At 37.9% G+C, this 12,449-nt stretch overlaps 1 protein-coding gene across 1 annotated transcript; it reads left to right on the top strand.

Moving 5' to 3' along the window:
* Positions 1 to 361: 361 nt before the first annotated feature.
* On the top strand, positions 362 to 2,301 carry LOC126592068 (UDP-glycosyltransferase 86A1-like). The gene is made up of 2 exons (XM_050257824.1): positions 362 to 1,014; positions 1,158 to 2,301. Exons 1-2 carry the CDS (start codon positions 492 to 494, stop codon positions 2,066 to 2,068), a joined length of 1,434 nt encoding a protein of 477 aa, XP_050113781.1. The 5' UTR covers positions 362 to 491; the 3' UTR covers positions 2,069 to 2,301.
* Positions 2,302 to 12,449: the final 10,148 nt, after the last annotated feature.

Raw genomic sequence — 12,449 nt, 5'->3', positions numbered from 1 at the left:
CATATATATTCAGCAAAAGGAATAAGGTGGTGGGTACACCTTGTTCAATTATGTAGCAAATTAAGTAAGCCATCCAAGAAAAAAAAAACTAATTTTTGTTGCTTTCTCCCCCACCCTTATTCTAAAGATAAGTCCCAAACTTTGTGTGTACATAGAAACGGAAGATAATGCAGACTATTTTATCTTATATACTACAATTAGTTGACTGAATGACAGTCATCTCGTGTGCAGAACTGAGTTTAGCCAAGTTAGCTAGAGCAATTTGTTTCAACTCTGAATCCAAGTTCCAATCCTCCTTTCCGTAGTTTAGATGAAGTGAGCGTATATATTATCCAATCGTTTGTCAAAAAACAAATGGCAGTCATCTGTCCACACATCACAGAGATCGCACAATTAAGATGTGTTTTTCAGTTCATCTCACTTGCTTACATCCTCAGAAACACCAATAGAGAGAGAGAGAGAGAGAGAGAGAGAGAGAGAGAGAGAGAGATATGGAGGACAAAGCCTCAAACCCTCATGCAATCATGGTGCCTCTTCCTCTCCAAGGCCATGTAACCCCATTGACACATCTGGCCACGAAGCTTGCTTCACAGGGCTTCACCATCACTTTTGTCAACACCCAATATATCCACCACCACATACTCAAGTCACAACCCAACGACAACACAGAAGACGATATCTTTGCCACGGCGCGTAAATCTGGTCTAGACATACGGTACACAACAGTGAGTGATGGATTTCCACTAGCTTTCAACCGAATCCAGAACCTCGACCAATCTCTTGAGGGTGCTTTGCATGTCTTCCCTGCCCATGTGGATGAACTTGTTGGAGATTTAGTCCAATCTGACCCCTCAATCACTTGTTTGATTGTTGATACTTTCCAATCATGGTCAGCAACCATAGCCAACAAGTACAACCTTATCCATATTTCCTTCTGGACTGAACCAGCCCTAGTCTTAAACATCTACTATCACTTGGACCTTCTCCGAAAAAATGGTCATTTCGGTGCTCATGGTAAGTAATATCCTTCTCATAAAGATCTCATATTGCGTGCATTATTGTTTAAACTTTTGATTTAGATTCACATTCTAATGACATAAATATTAGCGTAGTTATATAGTTACAAACAATTTTTTTTTGTTGCTTGATTTTATTAGATAATCGCGAGGACATCATTGATTACATACCTAGCGTGAAAGCTATTGAACCAAGGGACTTGATGTCATACCTCCAAACAACAGATTTATTTTGCCCAATGCTCCGCATCTTTTACAAGGCATTTCGCGAAGTGAAAAGGGCAGATTTTATTTTGTGTAATACAGTGCAAGAACTTGAATTTGAGTCCCTTTCTGCCTTGCAAGCGAAGCAACCAACATATGCAATTGGCCCCGTCTTCCCCGATAGTCTCACCAAGAACATCGTGGCTACCAATCTGATGCCAGAATTTGACTGCATCCATTGGCTCCACAAGAAGCCCCATGGTTCGGTTTTGTTCATTTCTTTTGGCAGCTATGCTCAAGTTACAAAGGATGATTTTGAGGAAATAGCTTATGGGCTTTTGCTTAGTGAAGTGAATTTCATCTGGGTACTTCGTCCCGACACTACAGGTTATGATGAAACGTATATTCTACCAGTCGGATTTGAAGATGAGATTAAAGATAGAGGGTTGATGGTGCCATGGTGCTCTCAGATTGAGGTGCTTTCACATCCAGCAGTAGGAGGGTTCTTAACGCATTGTGGATGGAATTCTATACTGGAAAGTATGAGGTGTGGTGTTCCCATGCTATGTTTTCCTCTAGTGGCTGACCAAATCACTAATAGGAAACTAGTAGTTGATGATTGGGGCGTTGGACTCAATCTTTGTGATCGGGTTAAACCAGTTAGAAGGGTGGAGGTAGCAGAGAAGATCAACCGTCTGATATGTGGAAAATCGGGTGACGGTTTGCAGAAGAAGGTCATGAAAGTAACACAAACATTGGAGGATGCAGTGGCTCTAAATGGGTCATCACAAAAGAACTTATCTCAATTCATTAGTAATGTGAAGGAAAAAATTCAGACACGAATGTGACTTCCATATTGCCATCATGTGGTTCTTCTTCATCATCTCATTGACTCGCTGCCATAAGACGCTTCATTAGCGATGTAAAGGCCGAAATACAAGAATGTAACACATCTAGAATTTATATGTGCGCTTTTTCCTTTGGTTCCGCAACTCTATTATGCACGTTTGTTGCACAACTCCATTATTTGGGAATGTTAATTAAGCAACCTCTCAATTAACATAAACTCAAATTTTCACAAGTTTTTCGAATACTTTGACAGCTTTGTTACTGACTTTTTTGGGTTTTATATGTGTGATTGGTGGTTACAAGTACAACAATAGTATGATTTGTTTGTCTATTAGGTGTACAAGAAAGAGTTAAGTGATTTATTTGTCTCGGCTTCTGGATTATCGCTTTTGCTAGTTTTTGTTTTGGTTTCGTTTTCAAAAGTGATTTTTACCTGTTTAGGTATTTCTTCTTTTGCTTGTTCAGTAAATTTCACTAGTGGTGTCGAATGGTTTCACCATCACTTTCACCAAAGACTTATCTTCTTGTTACTAATTCTCATTTGCTAGAAAGGGAAAATGTTGGATTAGTAGCATTGACAAGAGATGGAAGCTGAAGAATCATCCAGATATCAGAGCGGACGCAGTTCATTTTTTTTCTTCTCTCTATTCGTTATGCTGCCAAGTTTACAACATTACAACATTACCACATATTAATCTAACACTTAATCTTTACTACGAAAAATACGAGCAATTTTCTATTCTATCATACTAGAAGATCTTTACTGTCTCTTATTTGGCTAGGTTGGTACGTCTCTCTGTTTCTTTAGACATCTAATCACTAACATACTGCAACGGATTATGATGATTTCTCTTATCCACATTTTCATATTTAACAATGTCACTGCATAATGTTTACTTGCAATTTCTGCAGGCCTTGGTCTTGCTCCAATTTTCACAGCAAAATTCATAAGGGTCTAGGGATTCCTTTTCTTTTCGGATTTATTGGTCATTTTCTTTCAGTTTGTGGATGTGATATTCAAGTCCCACATAATCATTAGAATCAAATGATCGGTTAAATGGAATCCAACAATTCATTCACTCGATCCTGAACAATAAATTGAAAGTAAAAACCTTACTGCAAATGCTTTGATCATGTTGCGTAGAGTAGTGTGCTCTCTTCTCTGTCCTCAAATTCGAATCCGCACTTTTGTACTTTAGATTAGATTAATTAAAATATAGTTCGAATAAAAAGATAGTAAACCACTACTAAAGATTATGATAGAATATTAAGTCTGTTGTGACATAGCTGTCCTAGTTTGTCCCACACAACTAACTATATTCTACATAATAATGCAGTTTGATGCCACTTAGTACTACGGTCTAATGGAATTTCTCTTCACTTGTAAGTAAGATGTCTTAGGTTTCATTATCGCCAAAGGCAAATTTGAACTACATTATTGCTAGCCCATTGTGAGGCAAAGCCCACCTCCCTTTTAGTATACATAATATTGTTTGTTAAAAAAAAAAATGAAATTTAACAAAAATTATTAAAAATAAAGAAAATAAACTTAAAAACATAAAAATACAAAATTATGACATGTGGCGCTACATATGACTAAAAATCCACTCAAAAATCTATCCACAAAAATTGTACTTTCGGATAATGACACGTGGCGAAATGAGATTGGTTTTAAATCTTATCCGAAATTAAAAATAAAATAATCTTTTATTATTATTATATATATATATATATTAATACGAATTGTCTGGGCTTAGAGGTGGAGATGCACTTAGACAATTATTGCGTACTAAAGGCAGTAATTACCTTGCTCAATAGTTTGAGCAATAATTGCTTGGACAATCTGGTAGGGGTGGAAATGCTTTAATAGTAGCTCAACGCTCTTTGATCTCCTAGGGGATAGTGGATTTAATCTCATCCCCCTCCAAAAAAACCTCATTTAGCCCTCCTAAGTCCAGGGGTAGGGGAGCCAAGTTTCTCTCCCAGACAAATATCGACTGGCCCAGCCCCTAAGAGATATGACACAAGGCTGACGTCAGCGTGAGTCAACCATGATCTCAAACCTTTTTTTTTTGTGTCAGGCACGTGGAAAACACACACGCGTGGGCGTCAGTTTCTAACATCCTACAACGTGTGGTAAGCGCACTAATAGAGTCTGGATAGGAGGTGACGTGGCTTATTCTAGGCCGTTGGATTTCCAATGGCTATTTTTTTCTAGGCTGTTGGATTTCTAACGGTAACAAAAAATTGAAATCTAACCCAATGACTAGATGACGTGGCACAATCTGCACCGTTTGATTTCTAATCAACGGTCTAGGTTTTTCGGATTAAAAAATTATGAAAAAAAAGTAGAAATGTTATCGTTGGCCACGTGTCAAAATATGGGCTGTTGGATTTCAATTTTTTTGTAAGCCTATGGTCCAAATTAATTAAGTTAATACAAATTTATTAAAAATTATAAAAATTATTAGAAATTATTAAAAATTATTAAAATGCAGGAAATTTTTTTTCTATAAATACCTAAACTTTATCTTCCACTTTACACAATATTTCAATATTTTCAAATACTTTCAACCAATCTTTCTCTCAAAGTTTTCATATACTTTTGTTTGAGAAAAAAGGGGCTAATGAAGCAGGTTCGAATTGGTTGGTCATCTAAGATGTTAAGTTGGGTAAATGTTGGATCCCAGCTACTCATGACCCGATTACTTTCTACCGACGCCACTTAATACTACGGTCTATTGTTATTCCCCTTCACTTGTAAGCGAGATGTCTTAGGTTCGATTCTAGCCAAAAACAAATTTGAACTACATTATTGCTAGCTCATTGTGAGGTTTAGCCCACTTTGTTACCCCCTAAGTGTAAATAATATCGTTTGTTCAAAAAAAAAAATTACTTTCCACTGACACCGCCTCTCTCTTTCATGTTTATTTTTTTGTTATTTTATTTTCCATTTTTGGGAGTTTAGAAATTAGTTTGGAAATTTAGAAGACTTGGCCAGCCATTGGTCATTTGCCACAATCATGTGATTTACTGGTTTACAGGGTGTTCAGTGACCGTTTAAACTGTAGAAGGAACAATAATACTACCAACATTAACGATGACAATAGTTGTCACCGAACGACATAGTTTCAACACCTTTTTTTTCTGGACAAAATCTTACACCTCATCTTATCTCATCTCATTTTACTGGAATGGTCCCATAATAACTTCCATGATATGGGCGCGATGGTATATCCGTGTTGTATAATGTAAGTTATTCTCTTAATAAGTACTTTCATGTCATATGTACATTACATTACAATGTTCAGTGATATAATATAATATGAACAAAAATTCACACATGTCCTTGTCACGGAAATCGGCGGTAATAGTGTATAAGTTGCTTACAAGTGAAACCAAACCAATAATGCTTAGGGTAGGGCCATCCACATGAATTTAATATAAATTAGAATAAATTTTGGTAAAACATAATCCGATAAGGTTTAGATTAAGTTACCACTTTTGAACAAAATAGATAAAGTGAGGTCCACGAAATGAGTGTAGAATGTAGGGTTTCTAAATAGTAAGCTGAGTCGTTCATAGTTTGGGAGCCTTGATTTAGGCAAAATAAAATTCAACTTTGTAGGGTTGAGATCAACAACGCAACCAAGATTTTTAAATAATGGGATCATAATATTAACCAAAAATTTTTGTTTGACTTTTTTGTCGAGCACCTAGTAGGCACCTGACAAGACATATATTGAAAGCTTATACAACATATGTTGACAATTACTACTATTTATAGAGGCTTATCGAGGGTGGATGCAGGATACTGTAGAGTAATGTTGAAAACTATCGAGACTTGTCAACAAAGATATTTCATCGAGCACATGGTGCTCACAACATAGTCACATACAAGAAGAGATAAAAGTGAGACAAATATGATAGAAGAAAGTAAAAGTAGGAGAAGAATGTTGTAATTTAGTTTACCTTAGCTATTTATAAAGGTCAAATACATTACACAAACAAATATACATGGAGTTTTTGAAGTTGTTGGGGGTTAAGAACAACTAATAACGTCATGCTGGCTCCGCCACAAATTGAGATTTGTCGAATCGAATTTTGTAGGGTTGTGATTTGTTAAATGGTTTTGGTGGGAGAATCATGTTAGATAAACAAATATGTTAAAGGTATAGGTTGAGATTGAAATAGCACAAATTTCAAAAAAATAAATAGAAGCATACAACACAACCCCTCTTCACCTAAACGTTAATAAAAAAGCTAGGTTGGGATTGAAATGAAACAAATTAAAAAAAAATAGTTAGAGAGATTAAATTTGTAGATAAAATTTTATAAATTAAATGATATGAAAGTTGATAATTGAATTATTACTTAAACGTTAATAAATGTGTTCATTCATATTGGTAACACGTCATTTAATTTACAAATTTAATCTCTCTAACATTTTACTTTAAAAAAAAAATAATATAAGCATACGACACAACCTCCCAACATGAATAAAAAAGCGTCGTCCTGGACAACGGCGCCTTGCGACACACCCAGCGATCAACTCGCGACCCACCCATCAACTCGAGACGCTGATCGAGACCCACCGCAATGCTTGCGACCCCTGCAGATCGCTTGTAACCGGTGACCCACCATCAACGACCCGCGGCCCACACTTACAAAATCAGATCTCTGTTGACCTGAAAAAAAGAGGAGATGAACGTCCCGCGAAACGAAAATATGAGGTCGCCGGAATTGTAGCCGAAGTTGAGGAAGAAGAGAGAAAGAAGAGAGGACGGCGACGAAGGCTGAGTGGATTGGCTCCATAACCCATGGGTCGTGACAGGTTACGAAACCCGTCTATCATGGAATCAAATCCTGAACTTCAAATCCAGTCCGTGATACAATTTAGCTCATCAAATGTGAGTTGGCTTACGAGTCCGTGATACATTATAAGGCAAAATTGTTTGTTTAGAGTATTAAATCCAGATTTGGACAAAAGTAATAGGAACAAAATGATTTCAAATTATTCCTTGCTTATTCAATTTGGAACGTTTCTAAACCCAGTAATTTCAAACACGTTCAATCAAATGTGTGTGTATATATATTTTATTTTTACCCAATTCCTCCCGGTGTATCTGCATATCCCACCTGCCATGATTAGGGATGACAACGGATCGGTTTGGGGACGGAAATGCTACATGTTGAAAGTGTTGAGTATATTTTGGCTTCTAGAGTCATCTACCATGTTCTCTAGGGTTAGTCTTTTCCTTGTGTTGATGCACAAAACCGGAAGGCCTTGGAACAACGTAAATCTGACTGTAAATCTTGCAAACGCCAAAGAACACAAAGATGTATCATGGTTCACCCTAATGTTTGGGCTACGTCCACACTGATGTTGATTGTATTTATCTGTACGAATGTATGAATTACAAGTGTGAGGGGGAGTCCCCTAGAGAAAGAGAGAGTTTGGGAGAGTTTGGGAGAGTTTCTCTGTTTGTGAGCCTTGTGGCTTTTGTATGTGAGGATGAGACTTGAGGATTATGAGGGTGAGGAGACCCTTTTATAGACTAAAGGCTCCTCCCTTTTTACATAAATCATGGACTCAATGTCTGGAAGCCCAAGTAACGAGGCCTAATATAATATGGTACCAACACCTTGATTTAAGGGAGATGATTGATTGGTGAAAATTGTTGTTGTAAGGCTTAGACTAGGCTACTTTGTTGTAAGGCTTAGACTAGGCTACTTTGTTGTAAGGCTTAGATAGGCTACTTTCTTTTCCTTGATTTAAGAGAGATGATTGATTGATGAAAGTTGTTGTTGTAAGGCTTAAGACTAGGCTAGTTAGCTTTGCTTTTTTCTTTGTCTTTGCCGACTACTTGCAGCAGTCATTTCATCTTTCTTTCTTCTTTCTTTCTTTCTTCTTACTTCCTCATATATACCTGAACCATTGTACATTAAACTTATGAAATACATTACAAATTAAAGCCATAATTTCTATATGGTATCAAAGCAGGTTCTTTTGTAACCTGTCTCTGCCATTCTTGCTGCTGCAAATTTTTTCTTTCAAAGTCTAAGTCATGGCTGAAGAAAGTTCTGTGAACCATGATGAGGAAACCCAGCATAGTCTCTCTCTAAACTTCTCAGACGTTGAGGTTAACACCAATCAACGTTTATGTTCAGTTCTCTTAAATGAGTTCAATTATCTTCCTTGGTCCCGAGCTGTTTCACTAGCTCTTGGAGGCAAAGGGAAGTTAGGTTTTGTAAATGGAAGCGTGGAAGCTCTAGACTGTTTTTCCTCTACATACGATACATGGCTTTGCAAAGATCAACTTGTCATATCCTTGCTGCTCAACACCATGGAGAAACATGTTGTTGAAATTTTTATCTACTTTAATTCTGCACATGATCTTTGGAAAGCTTTGCAGGATATGTATGGAAATCAAAACAACTATGCGCAGGTCTTCCAATTAAAAAAGGACATTGCCAGTGCTCAACAAGAAGGGAAAACGTTTGTTCAACACCTTGGGAGTCTCAAAGCCATGTGGAATGAGTTGGATGTATATCTCCATCATACCACAGATCCTACCATTCTCTTAAAATGAGCTGAGGAAGACAAAATTTATTAGCTGTTAGGGAGTTTGAGCTCTAAGTACGAGGACCTAAGGAGTCACATCTTGATGAGTCAAGACCTACCTACCTTCAACAATGTTTGTGCAACTATCCAACGAGAAGAAGCAAGGAAGAAGGTTATGAGTGCTAATCACAGCCCCAGATTGACTGAGACTTGGGCATATGCATCAAATTACAAGAATTCAGAAGCCAAGGTATACAAGGGAAGAAACACACATCTAAAATGCAAATATTGCAATGGTGTTGGTCATGTGGAAGACAAGTGTTGGGAACTTCATCCTGAACTTAAGCCTAAGTTCAGCAAATATGGAAAGATGATACAAAGATCCTCACATCAATTTTAACCTCATTTCAAGGCACAACTTGCTAATGCTCACCCTCCTACTATTTCACAAGGATCCATGGAGCTCACTGCCAATCCATTGTCATTGATCAATGAATTTGCAGCTTACCTACAAAGTAAAGGACACGGAGGAGGCTCACATGGTCAAGGCAATGAAGAGGGTAGTCACATAGCTATGTTGGGACAATTTGCCGGCTTTCTTGCTGGAAATGAGAAAGTTCCAAAGGGAGAAGCATCAGGTATACTCAAAGCCTTCACTACTGCCCTATTAACTAGTATTGAAACTGATTGTAGGATAATTGATTCAGGCGCCACGGATCATATGACAAACAAAGTTACAAATTGACATCATTTTAAAAAAATTTCAAGTCCCTCGCATGTGTCTGTTGCAAATGGAAAAAAAAAATGTCTTAGTTTTGGGAAAAGGAGAAATAAACTTACTCTCTTAAAAAATACCTTCCACTGCCCTCTATGTACCAACCTTTCCTTTCCAACTTTTGTAAATTGGAAAGATCACCAACACTTTAAACTACCGTGCTATTTTCTCACCAAATAATGTGATGTTTTAGGATGTTCTCACCATGAAGATGATTGGTGAAGGGGTCTTCATAAATGGACTTTACTACCTGTTCAAGAATGCTTGTTTCACTCAGGCTTTTCAAACTCAATCGAAATCCATAGATGAAAACCAACTTTGGCATAAGAGATTAGCTCACCCCTCTGAAGTTGTCTTGTCTAAACTGTTTCCAAATTTTTGTAACCCCTATCCTACTTGTGATACTTGTCAAATTTTTAAGTTTACTAGGCTACCTTTTGGTAATTCAATGTCTAGGACAAGTAAACCTTTTGAAATGGTACACATCGATGTATAGGGACTTGCAACTGAATCAATGGAAGGGTTTAAGTACTTTGTTCTATTTGTTGATGATTTCTCTCGAACAAGTTTTCTATATCTTATGAAATCAAAGAGTGAAGTCCTAACCATTTTCAAAGACTTTCACATGCATGTTAAAACACAATTTCAATTAAACATTAAAGTTTTAAGGTCAGATAATGGCACTGAATTTCTATCCAACAACATGCCTCAATACATAAGTTCTCAGGGTATCATAAATCAAACCAGCTGTGTAGGGACTCCTCAACAAAATGGAGTAGCCGAGAGGAAAAATAGAGATTTCTTGGAGAAGACTCGTGCTTTCATGATTCACATACATGTTCCAAAGAAATTTTGGTCGTTTGCCATCCTTACTGCCACTTATCTTATCAATCGACTTCCAAGTCATGTGCTAAGGTTTAAATCTCCCTATGAAGTTCTTAAGGGGATGAAAATAGATTTGACACACCTCAAGGTGTTTGGTTGTGTTTATTTTGTTCACATCCAAACCTTGAATCGTGACAAACTAGATGCTAGGGCAACCAAGTGTGTGTTTATGGGATACTCGGCCAGCCAAAAGGGATACAAGTGCTTCAATCCAATCACTAAGAAGTGCACAGTTTCAAGAGATGTGAAGTTCGAAGAAGACTGTCCTTATTTTACAAGACAGGGGGATGATTTAGTTGACATGTTCCCACTCCCTCAAAACTTTAATCATCCGATGTTGGAAGAAAGATCAGTCACTGTGTGTTCAGATTGTGAAGAGGTACAAACTGACCAAATTACTGCCAGTGAGAGTGAAGAAGAGCCTTACTCTGATCATTCTCAGTCCACTATAGAGTCTCAGGTGATTAAGAGAAACCCTTCTCGAATCAGAAAACCTCCAGCTAGGTTGTAAGACTATGTTACATATGCCTCACGGCATCCTATCACTGAATGTATCAGCTTTAGTAAGTTCTCAACATCTCATGCTGCATTTCTCTGTGAAATTGATAAGCACTGTGAACTAAGAAGCTTTCAAGAAGCTTCTCTTCTCCTACAATGGAACCAAGCCATGACAGAAGAGTTTCGTGCACTGGAAGAGAATCACACCTGGAGCCTAGTTCAACTACCACCAGGAAAAAAGGCTGTTGGAAGTCGTTGGATCTACAAGACAAAATTCAAAGCTGATGGATCTATCGAGAGACACAAGGCTAGACTTGTTGCTCGAGGTTTCACCCAAACCTTTGGAGTATATTATAAGGAACCATTTACACCAGAAACATTTGCAATCAATTGTGCGTGGTCACTCTACCAAACGGATGTGAAGAATGCTTTCCTTCACGGAGAGTTGCAGGAAGAAGTGTATATGCAACCTCCTCTAGGCTATGATGGTATCAAAGGCAACATGGTTTGCAAATTGCATAAGGCAATATACGGATTGAAACAATCACCAAAAGCTTGGTATGCCAAGCTCAGTTCTGTTCTGGAAAAGGCTCGATTCGTGCGAAGTAATGCTGATTCTTCGTTATTTGTGAGAACTGGCACCAGTGGGAAGTTGGTGGTCCTCATCTACGTTGATGATCTTATCATCACTGGAGATAGTACCATGGAGATTGAGGCACTAAAACTCTCACTACATCAAACTTTTGCTATCAAAGATTTGGGGAGGTTAAAGTATTTTTTAAGGATCAAAATGACTGTTTCTACATCAACAGAAATATGTATCGGACCTTCTTCAAGAAGCAAAAATGCTTAACTGCAAGCCTGCTATCATTCATGTTGATTGTAAATTGAACCTCAGCATAGATGGAGAAGCCATGCATGATGTAACCTACTATCAACGATTAGTAGGCAAGCTCATATACCTCACCATCACTTGTCTAGATATCACTTATGCAATGAGCTTGGCTAGTCAGTTTATGCACTCTCCCACTGTTGATCACCTTAACATTGTTAAGAGAATCCTTCGTTATCTCAAGGTTCAATAGGGCAAGGAATCACAATGCACAACAATCAATCCACTGTCATTAGTGGCTACACAGATGCAGACTGGGTAGGTAATGCAATTGATAAGAAATCAACCACAGGCTATTGTACATTTGTTAGTGGAAACCTTGTTACATGGAAGAGTAAGGAGCAACAGGTAATTGCTCGTTCCAGCGCAGAGACTGAGTATCGAGCCATGGCAGCCACTGCTTGTGAACTCATTTGGCTTAAAGGGCTTCTTTCAGATTTAGGGTTTCCTAGTTCTACTCCTATGTCGCTTATGTGTGATAATCAGGAAGCCATGCACATTGCTGCCAACCCTATGTTCCATGAAAGAACCAAACATATTGAAGTGGACTGTCATTTCATTAGAGCTCAAGTTCAAACTCAAATCATCCAAACCGTGTTCACACGAAGCCATGATCAACTGGTAGATCTCTTTACAAAGGCACTGGCATCCGCTCAATTTCATCGATTATTGGGCAAGCTGGGCTCAGTGAACCTTCTCGATCCAGCTTAAGGGGGAGTGTTAAAAGTGTTGAGTATATTTTGGCCTCTAGAGTCAGCTACCATG

This window comes from Malus sylvestris, chromosome 12 (assembly GCF_916048215.2).
Source record: "Malus sylvestris chromosome 12, drMalSylv7.2, whole genome shotgun sequence".
Classification (NCBI taxonomy): domain Eukaryota; kingdom Viridiplantae; phylum Streptophyta; class Magnoliopsida; order Rosales; family Rosaceae; genus Malus; species Malus sylvestris.
The sequence above is the reverse complement of the archived record's forward strand: the minus strand, read 5'-3'. Positions and strand labels throughout refer to the sequence as shown.

Bases quoted from the DNA above. Each gene is read 5' to 3' on its own strand.
- LOC126592068 (XM_050257824.1), top strand. From the start codon at position 492: ATGGAGGACAAAGCCTCAAACCCTCATGCAATCATGGTGCCTCTTCCT. The intron at 1,015-1,157 runs GTAAGTAATATC...TGATTTTATTAG, and splicing joins TGGTCATTTCGGTGCTCATG to ATAATCGCGAGGACATCATT.